The sequence below is a fragment of the Lepidochelys olivacea genome, assembly GCF_965140295.1.
Source record: "Lepidochelys olivacea isolate rLepOli2 genome assembly, chromosome: 15".
Taxonomy (NCBI): domain Eukaryota; kingdom Metazoa; phylum Chordata; order Testudines; family Cheloniidae; genus Lepidochelys; species Lepidochelys olivacea.
This window is the reverse complement of record NC_140425.1, coordinates 3,953,836-3,970,283: the sequence shown is the minus strand read 5'-3', so window position 1 is coordinate 3,970,283 and position 16,448 is coordinate 3,953,836. Positions and strand designations below refer to the sequence as shown.

General features: G+C 49.9%; 1 protein-coding gene across 3 annotated transcripts in view; it reads right to left on the bottom strand.

The window, feature by feature from the left end:
- Positions 1–3,991: 3,991 nt before the first annotated feature.
- LOC311531749 (uncharacterized protein) overlaps positions 3,992–16,448 on the bottom strand; it is a 106,145-nt gene continuing 93,688 nt past the window's right edge. For all 3 annotated transcript variants that reach the window (XM_084649419.1, XM_084649420.1, XM_084649418.1), the window contains 3 exons: positions 10,044–10,178; positions 7,261–7,353; positions 3,992–4,690 (listed from right to left, as the gene is read on the bottom strand). In XM_084649419.1, the coding sequence (XP_084505545.1) occupies positions 4,154–4,690; positions 7,261–7,353; positions 10,044–10,178 (765 nt within the window). In that variant the 3' untranslated portion in view covers positions 3,992–4,153. The remainder of the gene's footprint in view (positions 4,691–7,260; positions 7,354–10,043; positions 10,179–16,448) is intronic.

Genomic DNA, 16,448 nt, shown 5'->3' with positions numbered 1-16,448 from the left:
CCAGAATAGCCAGCTTGTGTATCCATTTCCAGCTGGGCCTGAAGCTCTTGCTGCTCCTACAGTTGCTGGAGAATAAGACTGGGAGATTTGATATAGTGTGATGGAAGGAAGCGTTGCTGATGCAGCTTCAAGTGTAATTTTGTTAGTGTGTCTCCCCCCCTTTAAATGTTTTGCTGACCTTGTTGCCCTCTGATAAGGCTGTCAAGGGCCTCAGAAAGACAGTTGTGACTGTTAGAAGGTCTTTCAGAGCCTGTTGTTTTCCTCCATTTTTACAGTGCTAGCCAGAGAGCCAGGACTCTTAAAACAACACACTGACAAATACGAGGGAGACTTGGGAGCAGGCATTAGGGGATTGCAGATCTTGAGGATACATAGGAAAAGTCAGCCTAGATAGGCAACAGTAGGTTGTCTCCTTATTATCCTTATCATCCTGACTGTTTTATGATTGATAATAGTTACAACAGCAATGGGTCCACGCTGCAAAATTCACATCCAGGGGCAGATTTCAACCATCTCAAAATTGAGAGATGTTCAGAGCGAGCCAGTTAGAGAAGAGCTGTTGTTGGATTCCAATGCCAACACCTTCCTGCTCCCTTAAACCTCAGGAGTGTTTTGATCCAGGCTTTAGGTTTGGGTTTCCCTCTAAATAGTTTATGCTTCTTCCCGAAAGGAGCCCCAGGCACTTTGTTATAGACTGAGCTGGTAGCGCTACCGACAGGTAAGGGTTCCCAATGCTTTCCACGATAAGATCCTCTTTTCAGTCGTTTTCAACTTGACCAAACTTCAACCATTCAGGCTGAAGTTTCCATGCTGGGTGTCTACCTGGAGCTAATTTTTTTCCTCGTTTTTATTTAACGTTTCAGCTAAAACAGTTCAGCCATTTCTGAGAAGAAGGCTAAGCCCATGTTAAAAAAAAATTCTTACATATGTGTTGTTGAGAGGCTGACACGCCTCCAAGCTGCTTCCCTTGGAATTCCAGCTGTCATCTGGCGTGGAGCATGCATCTCTAACTCGAGTGGTGCTCAAGGATATAGCAGAGACTAAAATCATGTTGCAATGTAAGTGAGAAACTAAAGCATTATCGTCATTAGAATAACATGACTGAGGCCAGGTCTGCACTACAGCCCTACATTGGTTCAACTACATCGCTCAAGGGTGTAAAAAACACCCCTGAGTGACATAGTTACATTGACCTAATCACCCCCGCCCCGTCGTGTAGACAGTGCTATGTCAATGGGAGAACTTCTCCATCCACAGCTCCCGCCTCTCAGGGAGGTGGATTAACTATGCTGCCAGGAAAAGCTCTCCCACCGGCATAGTAGTGTCTTCACCTGAGTGCTACTGGGGTGCAGTACGTGAAGACAAGCCCTTGTGGGCAGTCCCAGCAGAGAGCTCAAGGCCAGTGTGGCCTTTCGCTGCTAAAGGTTGATCTCTCAAGCTCAGGGCTGAGACTCATTGGCAGGGCAGTGTCTGGGAAGTTTCCCTCCTGCTGACAGTGAAGTATCCGACCTATGGATAAACAGGAGAACTTAAATTTCCAGAATTGTCTCTCCAGCCCTTCACCAGCAGGAAGTGCACAGGAAATCAGAAGAATATTTGACAGCACTTGCCATCCAGAATCACACCTCAACTTGGCCTAAGCACACAGCTCTTTCTAGGACCAAGTGTATGCCTGGTGTAAATCTATTAACTCCAACTTTACCCCAGGGAGGAATCAGTCCCATGTGCATCATTCCTACTGCATCCCCAGGTAGCCTGTGCACTTCCTGAAATATATCGCAAAACAGCAAACCTAGGGGGTAGAATTGACAGAGGCAACTGCCATGTATTCAGATGTACCCTGATTGCCACCTCCATCCCTGCAGGGATCAGTTATGGAGATATGGGCCCTTGCTCAGGGAATCAAGACCCATCAAATGCTGTAGCACTTTGTGACTCCAGACCTCAGTGTTGAGCTATCATAGATACTCGTGCCCTTCTGACTGGGCAGATCAGCAAAGCAGGCACCTCCAGTGATGCTGTATCTCAAGGATCTGTGCTGGCTCCTCTGCTAGTTAACATCTACATTAGCAATTTACGTGACATAATTTTGTAGAAATTCATTTATGTTGACAACATCAATCTTGCAGTACAGGGCAAAGATCTTACCACAAGTGATGACACCCTGGCCATCGACCTCAACATAATACTTTTAATACTGGACGCTCCACCTCAACACTTCCAAAATCTCGGTACTAGCCTTTCAACAAACAACAAAACCACAAAGGAACCACTCAGTGTCATGTTTTGAGGTCAATGGGTCAGAAATGAGCCCTGTCGAAAGTACTTGGGTGTCACCTTGACCAGAAGCTTGGCTCCTAAAGCTTGTTTGGAAACAATATGTGAAAAGGTAAACAGCAAGGACTAGCCTCATCCGAAAACTTGCAGGCACAACATGCAGTGTTGGTGCACACACGCTTCGAACAGCGCCTCTGGCACTGGGTATCCTCAACCGCAGAATATTGTGCATGGGCAACTCACATACCAAGTCTTTGGACGTGCAGCTTAATGCTGCAATAAAAATTATAACTGGAACATTAAAATCAATGGTTGCCCACTCTAACACAGACACCCACACCCAAAATCCAGAGTACAATTGTGAATACAATCAAACCATGGCCAACTTGAACTTACCAATACATGAGGAGCTCCTGAACCTTCCAATGATACACCTGAACTTTTGCAAGCCTTTTGGCAATCAGGGTAAACTCTTTCAGCATCCCCATTCAATCCTAGGGCCACTGGAAAGCGTTTTCAGAGAATGCTGATGCCCCAAACACACACCTGCTGGCCGATCCCACAAAAAAACTTTCAGGCTTCAACCTACCCCAGAAACAATGGTCCACATTGAATTATTTCAGAAAATTGCATGGCAGATGCTGTCATCTCTTACACCTCTAGAAGATGAGAGATGATGCACAATGTGACTGTGGATGCCAGTCACAAACTATGAACCTTATTGTAAATCAGTGCCCGTTTCAATCATTTGCTGGCCAATCTCAGATTTACACCAAGCCACTTCTGAAGCTGTTTACTAATCTGGATTTGGTTCTGTGAACACTACTAATTACCGCCTTTACCATACGAAAGAAGAAGGGCTCAGTTCCAATCCTACGGTTGCTGGAAGCTCAGAGATAAATAGAGATGCTCAGAAAGATTCATCAGTCCACTCTTCTCCCCACCAAGGCACCTCTGTGCTGAACTGTCTTTCACATACCTCCTCTACCAGCAGATATTGAGATGTCAGTTGCTCTGCTGGGCTGTTCAGGGTGCAGTGGTGGGAAGAGCCAGGTCCTAGGTGCAACTGCTCTGAGATATTTCTACCTGTCTAAGCAACCACCACCACGGCTCCCCTGGGCAGGGAGTGGATGGCAGGTTCACGGATCCTCAGCACTATTTCTTGTAACTCCTCAGGTCTAGCTTAGCATTTGAAACAAGCACATGGGGACACTCGGGTAGGGACTCCCATGACAGAGTCTTGCTCCTCAGATTGCTGGAGCAATGAGAAGGCAGGGGACTGGCAGCATGTGTGTTAACAGTGTTGCTATAAACATGTGACACTGAGGGGACAGATTTCTGTACTGCCTCTGAACACACCTGCCATTTTCTGGCCCAAATATGGGAATGGTGCAGAACATTTGGAACATAAGAACAGCCATACTGAGTCAGACCAAAGGTTCATATAGCCCAGTCTCCTGTATGTCGCAGTGGCCAGTGCCCAGTGCTTCAGAGGGAATGAAGAGAACACGGAATCATCAAGTGATCCATCCCCTGTCGCCCATTCCATGGAATGACATGATCAATTTATTTTGTGTAATTAACAGGCAATTCAGGGGTTAAATCTATTCTGTTGGAGAAAAGTCAACGGGGCCCAGTAGTGTGTGTAACTCTTTTCTGTCCAGTACTCACCAGACATACACCAGGGAAAGAATTTCATACTTAAATATATGGATAAATGTATAACTTAAGGGCAGTTTAATAACTGACAGCACCATGTATATCTATCAATTTAAAGCACTGGGTACAAAACAGGGAACTGGCAAGTTTGTTTGGCTACTGGCTTAGGAAGAGAGAGGTTTGTCAGGGCTTGTGTGTGTAAGTTCCCCACGTGGGATCAGACTGTCCGCTGCTGTTTGGCTTTGGTTTCTCTTGCCAGCGCATGCTGTGCCAGCCGCTTCTCTCCACCCAGTGAAGGCAGCAGTCCCATGGCTCCCTGGACGTGAGCTGGTGGGGAGCCAGCTTCCTGGTTCGCTATGGTGGGTTTCGTGTCCAGGTGCAACTCCACAATCTCCAGCTTTTCCAGGCTGTTGCTCCCAGTTCCAGGTAAGCTTTCTGGCGGGTCAATGAAGGAGATGACATCCCCAGTGCTAATGTCTAATGGCCTGGGCGTCGCAGTGTTCTGGGGGCCCACCAGACTGTGGGGCAGGGTGAACCGGTCACTGCCGGTGCTGTTTGTGGAGGCCAGGGCAGCGTTGGCCAGAAGAGTGTGCATGGAGGAGGTCACAGCTGGCTCCCTGGTTTCCAGGGCAGCGTCTGCTGGAGGTGTGGATTTGCTGTTTGTCACCTGACTCTCTTTCTGGGCAAACTCCTTCCGCAGGGCTGCCACCTGCATCTGCAGCAGTTCCCGGTGCTGCCACTCCATCTGCTCAACCTGAGTGCAAAGCAAACACTTTCAAATTAGGAGGCAAAGCCCACCACTCCCATAGGATACTGCAGTCCCTGCTGGAGTTGGCAGGAGCCATCACTGGCAGATTACATCATGATAAGGATCTTTTAGCAATATAATCCCTTTCATCCTGATAGAGGCCAAAGAGCTTTACAAACTATTTATAGGAGTGGTCCCCAAATTGTGGGGGGTGCCCCTTTAGGGGGTGTAGAGGAACAACCGGGGGGCATGGCAGGGCCAAAGCCAGCCCCTATGGGGGGATGGGGAAGGAACCATTCAGCCCCGCTCTGTCCCCAGCTCTGCTCCAGCCCTGGCCACAGCCGCAGCCCCAGTTCCACTCCCTGGCCACCGGCTCCTGGCCATGGCTCAGCCACCAGCCTCTGCTCCCAGCCACGGCTCAGCCGCTGGCCCAGCCGCAACTCCACTCCCAGCCCAGGTGTGTGTGTGGGGCCGGGGCGTGGTCCCATTCCATTACTGGCAAGAGGGGGCGCAAGAGGAAAAGTTTGGGCGCCACTGGTTTATAAGAATCAATTCATCCATCACAGATATGCAGCCCCCTCTGGTGTGGAACAGGACAGCTGTTTAACAGCCATAGCAATGCTGCACAAAAGCAGAACTGAAAGCCTCATCCAATTGAAACAGAAAGGGGAACATAGGGAGGTACTTTAGATTGTAATCACCCGAGTTGGAATTTGAGCAAGATTCTGCTTTAGGCATCTAACTCCTGCTGAAATCACCAAAATATCTTTTAGGATCTGGACCTGGGTTAACATTTCTACTATATGAAAAATGTTATGGGGCCTTCGGCAGCACACCGCTGGGGCCCCAGGTTTAGTAGTGACTCAAAGAGAAGAGCATCACCTGCTGAGTCACTGCCATCTCTTCCTATAGCATCTACATTTTCCTTAAACCTCTTCCAAGTACTGACCCCTCCAGCCTTAGCTTGGCATGTGACATCTCAGCCCTGGCCTCAGGTGTCAGGACTGGGGCATAGGCAGTCTGACCTAGTGGTTAGAGCAGGAGTAGGGGCCAGGCCAGGTCAGATAGGAGGAGGTCAGCGTCTGAGGCAAGCCAGAGGGTAAAACCAGCAGTCACATGTCAGGAAGCAGGCTGGGTCAGGTGAGCAGGTATCTCAGAGGAAGCAGTCCTCAGCAGGGAGAACCCAGTTGTGTGGACAACTTCTGGTTTCTGTGCTTGGGTTGAAATAGAAGCTGGGGACCAGTCAGGACCACCAGTGTTCCACCAATCAGATTCCAGGACTGGGGTTCTCTCTCAGAGTTCAGCTGCTATTCCCGCAGCTGTTAGCAGGTTACTGGGTGGCAGGTCAGGACTGCCTAGCCCCTAAGGGCATGTCTCCATGGCAATTAGACTGGCCCAGGGCTGACCCAGGTAAGCTGACTCAGGCTCATGGGGCTCCGGCTAGAGCCTGGGCTCTGGGATCCTCCCCACTCGCAGGGTCAGAGGCCAAACGTCTACACCACAGTTAAACAGTCCCTTAGCGCGAGCTGGAGTCATGTGACCAGGGCCAGCCGCAGGTGTCTAACTGCAGTGTAGACACATCGTAAGAGCCCTGTGGATTCAAGTCCCTGACTTCCGGTGCTGCAAAGCAAAGATGCAGCAGGCACCTTTCCCAGAAAGTTTGGCTTTGCCAAGCAGACATAGACCCTGAGACCTTTTAAAGGTCTAATGCGTTAGGAACAAATGGCAGAAAGCGAATTTTCAAGCTGTGAGTATAGGGAGGAAGAGGAGAATCCCAACCAACCCCTTGAAAAATATATATTGTGGCACCACAGTTGACCTGGAAAGAGTCACACGCTGGCACAGCAGGGTGGTCACATGGTCATGGCTCCTTCTCTCCAGCCAATTCTAATGCATGTCCAGGCTCTTCACTGCACGGCAGAACCTGGAGGGCCCTAAAAGCAGCTGCAAATGAGAAAGGGGAGCTAGCCCTGCTGCTTGTGGTCACGGTTGGTGCTACATATGGGTGGAAAAGGAAAATCTTCAGAGCCTGGAGCTGCAAAAGAGAGGACGGTCCAAAAGTACAGGGGAAGAGGAGGATGAGGTGGACTGGCAGCAGATGCTGGGGAAGAGGAGGAGGATTGCTCATGGGGTTCAGTGGGAGTTAAGTACACTCCAGGAGGTGCTCAGTACCTAAATTACTAACATGAGTGCTCTGGGTTTTACACTAAATAGCTTTTAATCACTAATGCTGCTTGTTTCCTTAGTGGGACAGCAAAACCAGGCTGGGCAGTTTCACTTCCTGATTCAGATGCCCTGGCCCCATGATGCTGAGTTCTCTGACTACAATGGTGCTGCGCTGGTTTTAAATCTGGCACAGTGTTTATATTGTTTAACAGACAAACAATGCATGAAATTCTGTCTGTTCATGTTGTTTTGTGAAAGCATTTACACCCTACAACTGGCATGTTGGGCTCAAAACTACTTGGCACTGCCCCTTTATCAGCACGCCCCAGGGTTTACCCATGAAGCCAGAGTCAAATGGTAACAGCATAAGGTGATCATTCAAGCAGCGAAGGAGAAGGAGGGAGACCTACCATCTTGCTGACTTTCTTCTCCAGGTCATCTGAGGTTTGGTACCGTTTCAGCTCCTCTGCCATGCGGACGTTAGCTTGGACAATGCTGGCAATCTGAAAGAAAGAAAGAAAGAAAGAACCCGCATGGAGGCAGCATGAAAGAGGCACCCTTGAAAGTAAACAGGAGCTAGGGTCATATCTGGCCGTGGCCAGTTCCTTCAGGACAAAACACAAGCAAAGCGGGTCAAACCCAATGCAGCAGGCAGCTTGCTGGACACAGAACTCTTTGTTCCCAATAGCACAAGGCACTATAGCAACCGCTACTCTCCCCCACAATCCCATTGCAGCACCATCCTGCTCTGGACTGTGCGCTAAGCACAGCTCCTGCTTTTCATGGAGCCCTAGGGGTTACCTAGACATCAGCGGAGCATAGGTCAGGTGGCTACAGTTACCCTCACCGTTCATGTCTGGGGACCTGGGTGCAGTCTTGACTCTGGTAAATGGATTTGAAGACCACCGCTTTGTCCCCACATCCCAAAACGCCACATCGTTTGATGGTGTTTGCTAGTCCATGTTCAGGAGAAACCCAGAATTGCAACAGCAGGGAGGGCTGCTGGTCAGGCCTGAGAGACAGTGGCAGAGTGACTGGAAAGAAAAAAAGCCTGAATAAAGTCTACCCTCTCTCTGCCTGGGCTGTAGCCACTGCTAACACCCCACCATCTCCATAAGGGTTATATATGCACCCAGCAAAAATAGTGGGTGAAATCCCAGCGGGACACAACTCCCGCTGATGTCAGCAGGGTCAGGAGTTCACTAGTACGTTTCCAAAGCCTCTAAGCCAGACGCAAATCAGCACTGAGGCTAAAAGAACAGGAGGAGGTGTGGCACCTTAGAGACTAACAGATGTATTAGGGCATAAGCTGTCATGGGCTACAGCTCACTTCATCGGCTGCCTAGAATGGAACACACAGTAAGAAGATATAGATATACATACAGAGAAGGTGGAAGTTGCCATACAAACTGTGAGAGGCTAATTAGTTAAGATGAGCTATTATCAGCAGGAGAAAAAAACTTTTGTAGTGATAATCACGATGGCCCATTTCGACAGTTGACAGGAAGGTGTGAGGATACCTAACATGGGGAAATAGATTCAATATGTGTGACGACATATTGAATGTGAGGCTAAGGCGGTCTCTCTTCATGTCGATAGCAGCAGACTGGGATGGATTACCCCAAGGGCTCTGAGTGCTTTAGCCAGGTGGGAGCTGACTCTGACTCCCAATGCCATTTGGATTCTGATAGTGTCTGGAACTCCCATGTGTCTGCCCCCAAAGTTTCACTGCTGTGGGGACACTAGTTTGTGGGTGACCTGATATTGGGGGAGAAACAGGACACATCTGTGATCCTGCATGCTAGGCCTGATGCAGTCTCCTCTCTCCCTGCAAGCTCAGGAAGGAGCAAGCTGCCTCTGCTTCACATCCCACCTACCATGGGCTAAGCAGGGAGGCTTTTGGGGAGATAGAGGGAGGTAGAAAGTGACCAGGAGGACGATACAAGAGGAAAGGGGATGTACACAAGTAACTCCTTTAAATCTTCCATCTTCTTTCACATTCAGGTGAGATCCTTTCACATTTGGGTCTGAAATGTTACTGGGCAAGAATGAAAGCATGCATTGAAATCAGTGGCATGGACAGGGCTTCTGTTCATCAGGGGTTATTAATTTCAGTTTTCGATTTTTGAGTTCTATGAAGATCTCTAAAAATTAGGAGGGTTCAGACTTTCTCTTTGCCTACACTGTCATGAGTAATGTATACACTGCAATGAGTAATCACTTTGTAACGTTTCCTACTACACTTTACAGTAGTAATGTTTCAACAGCATACCTTAAAGCACACTCAGGAACCTTCAGTGCACACAAGCAGGGTCTATGTGGACTAATTAATGCATAACACATTAATGCCCTTCAGAAATCACAACCTCAGAGAGCACGTTATTACTCCATGTAGACAAGTCCTTAGATACAAGTAACCATTTCCAGTGTTTTTCTGGTGGTTTATTGGATAAATGCCAATTTCAGTTTGCTGGTATTGGGGGTATTTTGTTGGTCTTTAGCAGTTAAAACCAAAAGTCAGAAGCCTGAGATATGGAAGAGGGTGAAGGACGAGCCACATTGCTTCCAGGTGCCCTTTTCTAGAGTAGTCTGGAGAACTCATGCACTGTGACTGCAGGACTCAGCAAGGCAGACTGGATGTTAAATTAACTGGATGTATTCTCCAGCAGCCTTGCTTTCTGCCCCCTTCCTCTACAAGGTTTCCAAAGCTGAGTTCCCCTCTCCTCTCCCCACCCCATGGCAGGAAATCAAAACCATTTGGGCTGAAGGACAAGCAGTCCCCAGTTACTGTTCTCTCAGCCTTGCTGGGCTGCAGATTTCCAAACCTGATGGGATGTCAGAGGCAGCCTCGCACGTCCAGAGTGGTGCGGTGGGAGCATATAGATTGCCATTCCATAGACCAGCCTGCATGGACCACCCAGAATGTTGCCCCCAGCTCACCCAAGCAGAAAGACCTGAAAAGATTGTCCTGGAGTCAGGTCTCCTCCATGAAAGCTCTGCCAAGCTGCTTCTCTCCCAAGTGCAGTTGTTGCTTCCCCAGAGAGATTTCACACCTGAAGAACTGCTGCCACAGCCCTTCAGGGTGCCTGTCATGGAGACCCTTCGCCCTGTATAAACTCTCAGGAGGCCCATCCAGCTGTGCTGCAGACCCTGGTGCATGCTCCGTGAGGCCACACTCCCACTCTGTACCTACCTGTTCCTTTAGCTGCAGGATCTCTGCCCGAAGCTTCTGTTCCATCTCCTTCTTCTCCTCCAGCAGCTGCTGGTTCTGCTGGTGTAGCTCAATCAGCTGTTTCTCCAGCAAGTTCTGATCCAGCCCCTCACAGGGCTGTGGGGAGAAGGAGAGGGAGAAAGAGGACCCTTAAGTGTAGCAGTGAAAGGAGAGGGCAGGGGAACATGCAGTAGAGAATCCTGCTCTAGCACCAGATCCTCAAGTCTGACTTCCTGCTCCTGAAGTGGCATTCAGGGCCCACACTGATTGCTTTGGGTCCTGTCTATGGCAGGTGCCAAGTAAGCAGGCAGCTTGACTGGGTCTGGGAGAAAACAGAAAGGTGGGACTGGGCTAGTGTGGCCAAGCTAAGTTTTAGCAGAAATGTGAATTGGTCATTAACCCCAAGTGCTGCTACTGTGAAGGGATGAGAAAGGAGAAAATCAGAGGGCAACAAAGGGTCATGAAGGGGAGGCAAAACTCTGCTGTTGTGTCGTCTCAAAACCACTGTTGCACCACCAGACTAACGTGCAGTGGTCCCAAGCCAGGTCTAAGGCTTGCAAGCATCATGTGTAATACATTTAGACAATTGTATAAGGCACCTTCTCCCCACCTGGCCTTCAGCAGCAGACATAGGGGTGCTGCAGGGAAACAGAGCGCCCTCTAGTCAAGTCAAAGCCCTTTAATCTCAACATTTTGTCCTCCTTTTATTCTTAGCAAGTCTTGGCAAAACTCACACCCTCCCCGATCAGGGATTTATGTCCAGGCCAAGAAGGAAGCCATTTGAGTGGAATTATCTAAGCACTGAGAAGCAATCAGCATGAACTCCTGGCTGCTGAAACACTCCTTCTGACCCTCCGAAGAAAACCTTCCACAGAAATTTGGTACAGATGGATATTACACGTTTAAAATCCTTCCTTAACATTTCTTCTGGCCACAGTGTCCAGAGCACACCAATGGCCTTGACTGACAGAGGAGGAAGATGGGGAAAGGAAAAACCATCTACTATAGGTCAAAAAGGCTCCTCCCCCAGCCTTGCGGGAGGGACCACTGGATCTGGGATACAAATGAATTTGGGGGACAACTCAAGAATAACAGGGTCTGGAGTGAAGGTCACAGGTTCAGAACTAGGGATCCAGAGAGGGACACTGAGCAGAGAACCCCGGACAGCGCTCACTGCTCCTTGCAGCTGTCTAAGGAGCCAGCAGACACCGCCCATAGGAACTCTGCCTGGGTGCGTGAGACCAGGGAGGAACACAGTCGCAGAGCACCTACCTGTCCAGTATCCTCCTCCTAGTATTGCAGATGGCTACACCTCCCACACTGCAACTTGAGACCATTACTCCATTACTCCTTGTTCTGTCATCTGCTACCACTGAGAACTGTCTCCAGCAAACAGCAGAGAGGCTAACAGAGGGAGTTTGACTGGGGTCTGTCAGAGAGGAGCTACGCTAAGTGCTGCATTGGAGGGCTGTTTGGGAGCTGGGGGGGGGGTGAGTATCTGAGTGTCTGTTGCGGGGACAGTTTGTCAGTTTGACCATGAGCTTGATTGTTTGAAAAGTGTGAACTGGGAGTGCTTTGTTCCAGGTGGGCCTTGAGTGGGCCTGATTGTTATAAAAAGGCAGCCAGTTGCGAATCCGTGGAGCAGCGGAGAGGCTAACAGAGGGAGTTCGCCTGGGGAGAGCCCACTGAGGCTTTCATCTTACCAGCTTCTCTGAGTAGTAACTGCAACAGCTGAGGAAGCTCTTAGAAGGAAGGTAATATGGATGGTGAGCGATCAGCTGTTGTGACCTGCACTGGATGTGCCATGTTTGTCTTTCTTTCACAGGACAGAAGCGACTTTGTCTGTACAAAGTGCACTTTGTCTGTACAAAGTGGTCTCTGCATTGGAAGAGAAAGTTCAATGCCTGGAGAAACAAGTATCAACCCTGCGATGCATAAGAGAAACTGAAGATTTCCTGGACAGATGTCAGGATATGTTTTTGCGGGCACAACATTCTGCAGAATCAGAGCAGGCTGCGCAGTGGGGACAGAAGGACTGTGAAGAAAATCGGCAGCATGTGACCTCCAGAAGAAGAAAGGGGAGCATCCTTGTACCAGCAATGCAGATACAGGTGAGCAACTGTTTTCATGTTCTCTCCACAGGTACTAATGCGAAGAGTGGACTAGATGATACATCTGAGGGAAGGTAATAGAAGGAGACTCCACCGATTGGAAGGCATGAGATGCACTGTCCCTGGGATGGGGTTCCATGACCACCACTCCAAGAAATGTGCTGCTTGCCAGGAGCTAGTATTCACGATGTGACGGACAGACTACCGAGACTCATCAAGCCCTCAGATCGCTACCCCTTCCTGCTTCTCCACGTGGGCACCAATGATACTGCCAAGAATGACCTTGAGTGGATCACTGTGGACTACGTGGCTCTGGGAAGAAGGATAAAGGAGTTTGAGGCACAAGTGGTGTTCTCATCCATCCTCCCTGTGGAAGGAAAAGGCCCAGGTAGAGACCGTCGAATCGTGGAAGTCAACGAATGGCTACGCAGGTGGTGTCAGAGAGAAGGCTTTGGATTCTTTGACCATGGGATGGTGTTCCAAGAAGGAGGAGTGCTAGGCAGAGATGGGCTCCACCTAACGAAGAGAGGGAAGAGCATCTTCGCAAGCAGGCTGGCTAACCTAGTGAGGAGGGCTTTAAACTAGGTACACCGGGGGAAGGAGACCAAAGCCCTGAAGTAAGTGGGGAAATGGGATACCAGGAGGAAGCACAAGCAGGAGAGCGTAAGAAGGGAGGACTCCTGCCTCATACTGAGAAAGTGGGATGATCAGCAAGTTATCTTAAGAGCCTATACACCAGTGGTCCCCAAACTTTCTGTGGCCAAGAGCACACTGATGCCTTCAGAAGAGTGTGGCGGGCGGCAACGTTTCTCGGCGGCATTTTGGTGGCGACGCTTCTCCGGTGGCCGCACTCCTCGAGGCATTTAGGTGGCGGCTTCTCCGCTGGAATCGCTCATCGGTGGCATGTTCTCTGGCGGATTCACTCCTCTCCTCTTCATTCCTTGGCACCAGCGGGGGCACATAAATTTCCTGGCAGGTGCCATGGCGCCCGCAGGCATCGCGTTGGGGACCACTGCTATACACAAATGCAAGAAGCCTGGGAAAAAAGCAGGGAGAACTGGAAGTCCTGGCACAGTCAAGGAATTATGATGTGATTGGAACAACAGAGACTTGGTGGGATAACTCACATGACTGGAGTACTGTCATGGATGGATATAAACTGTTCAGGAAGGACAGGTAGGGCAGAAAAGGTGGGGGACTTGCACTGTATGTAAGGGAGCAGTATGACTGCTCAGAGCTCCGCTATGAAACTGCAGAAAAACCTGAGAGTCTCTGGATTAAGTTTAGAAGCGTGAGCAACAAGGGTGATGTTGTGGTGGGAGTCTGCTACAGACCACCAGACCAGGGGGATGAGGTGGACGAGGCTTTCTTCAGACAACTTACAGAAGTTACTAGATGACAGGCCCTGGTTCTCATGGGGGACTAGACTGTTTTCAGTAGTAGCAGATGACAGAACAAGGAGTAATGGTCTCAAGCTGCAGTGGGGGAGGTTTAGGTTGGATATTAGGAAAAACTTTTTCACTAAGAGGGGAGTGAAGCACTGGAATGAGTTACCTAGGGAGGTGGTAGAATCTCCTCCCTTAGAGGTTTTTAAGATCAGGCTTGACAAAGCCCTGGCTGGGATGATTTAGTTGGGGATTGGTCCTGCTTTGAGCAGGGGGTTGGACTAGATGACCTCCTGAGGTCCCTTCCAACCCTGATATTCTATGATTCTAGTTCCACCCTCTTTGGAACCCCCTTTCAGGTAGTTGAAAGCAGCTATCAAATCCCCCCTCATTCTTCTCTTCTGCAGACTAAATAATCCCAGTTCCCTCAGCCTCTCCTCATAAGTCATGTGCTCCAGCCCCCTAATCATTTTTGTTGCCCTCCGCTGGATGCTTTCCAATTTTTCCACATCCTTGTAGTGTGGGGCCCAAAACTGGACACAGTACTCCAGAGGAGGCCTCACCAATGCCGAATAGAGGGGACTGATCACATCCCTCGATCTGCTGGCAATGCCCCTACTTATACAGCCCAAAATGCTGTTAGCCTTCTTGGCAACAAGGGCACACTGTTGACTCATATCCAGCTTCTCGTCCAATGTAACCCCTAGGTCCTTTTCTGCAGAACTGCTGCTCTAGCCACTCGGTCCCTAATCTGTAGCGGTGCATGGGATTCGTCCGTCCTAAGTGCAGGACTCTGCACTTGTCCTTGTTGAACCTCATCAGATTTTTTTTGGCCCAATCCTCTAATTTGCCTAGGGCCCTCTGTATCCTATCCCTATCCTCCAGCGTATCTACCTCTCCTCCCAGTTTAGTGTCATCTGCAGACTTGCTGAGGATACAATCCACGCCAACCTCCAGATCATTAATGAAGATTTTGAACAAAACCAGTCCCAGGACCGACCCTTGGGGCACTCTGCTTGATACCAACTGCCAACTAGACATGGAGCCATTGATCACTACCCATTGAGCCCGATGATCTAGCCAGCTTTCTATCCACCTTATAGTCCATTCGTTGAGCCCATACTTTAACTGGCTGGCAAGAATACTGTGGGAGACTGTATCAAAAGCTTTGCTAAAGTCAAGAAATAACACATCCACTGCTTTCCCCTCATGCACAGAGCCAGTTATCTCATCATAGAAGGCAATTAGGTTAGTCAGGCATGACCTTCCCTTGGTGAATCCATGCTGACTGTTCCTGATCACTTTCCTCTCCTCGAAGTGCTTCAGAATTGATTCCTTGAGGACCTGCTCCATGATTTTTCCAGGGACTGAGGTGAGACTGACTGGCCTGTAGTTCCCCAAATCCTCCTTCTTCTCTTTTTTAAAGATGGGCACTACATTAGCCTTTTTCCAGTCATCCAGGATCTCCCCCGATCGCCATGAGTTTTCAAAGATAATGGCCAATGGCTCTGCAATCACATCCGCCAACTCCTTTAGCACTCTCGGATGCAGCGCATCCGGCTCCATGGACTTGTGCTCGTCCAGCTTTTCTAAATTGACCTGAACCACTTCTTTCTCCACAGAGGGCTGGTCACCTCCTCCCCATGCTGTGCTGCCCAGTGCAGTAGTCTGGGAGCTGACCTTGTTCGTGAAGACAGAGGCAAAAAAAGCATTGAGTACATTAGCTTTTCCCACATCCTCTGTCACTAGGTTGCCTCTCTCATTCAGTAAGGGGCCCACACTTTCCTTGACTTTCTCCTTGTTGCTAACATACCTGAAGAAACCCTTCTTGTTACTCTTAACATCTCTTGCTAGCTGCACCTCCAAGTATGATTTGGCCTTCCTGATTTCACTCAGGAAAAAAGAGCTGTAACCTTGGGAGTTTACTACAAGCCTGGAGTGGCCAGTATTAATTGTAAGAATCTTTGCGGGCCCCCACCTTCCGCACTCGGAGTGCCAGAGAGGGGAATCAGCCTTGACAGGGGTGAACCGTGCCAGGTACATGCCCATTCTCATGACTTCATGAAGGAGCTGCCAACCGATATCCCCAGGGGGCTGTGGGACTAGGATGGAATAGAGGCTGACCCACTAGGATTCCTCACCCTCTACAGATGGTAGATCGTCCTGCCACTTGGTATCAGGGCGGGACACAAGGATGAGGAAGTGAAACACGTGGAGTACAAGCGTGTAAAGTTGGTCCAGTGGCACGGTTCAGAAGCGAACCGGCTGCAGGGCACGCAGCCAGCTTGGGTTATAGAAGGGAGAGGACTGGGGGTGGGGACTCACAGGACAGGGGCCTAATGAAAATATCCGGAGGGCCGGGGGTGAGGGGTGGGAGGGGAGCACCCTCTCGCAGGACCCACTCAAGGAAAACCCAAGAGGTGAGCGACAAGGCATTCCCCACGTCCTCGTGTACGTGCAGTGGGGTCTGAAGGGTGGAGAGCCTCATGCACCAACCAAGCAGTCGGGGATCCACCCAGTCCCCGCATCATAGTCCAGGAGATCTCAGATTCCGGTGGTTTCTGCCAGGACCAGCCTCCGTCGCACAGAGGGGGACTATGCCACCTGCACACGTAGGTTGGGATTGTGTAGCAGGGGCTCCGTGAGAAGGTCCGCCCCCTCGGTGGCCACAACAGACCTGGTTGCCAAGAACAGCTTACAGGTCCGGAGTAGGTCCTGGTAGAAGGTCGGCGGCTTGGAGAAGTCTCGCAGAAGACCCCTCGAGTGGAGAAAAAAGAGCTGCCAGTTGTATCGGAGCCCTCGAAGGCGGCAGAGGAAGGCGTGCACCAACGTGCTCCTCGCCGGAGTACCTGCACCATAAAGGAGTCTCTGCAGGGCCTGGAGGCAGAAGA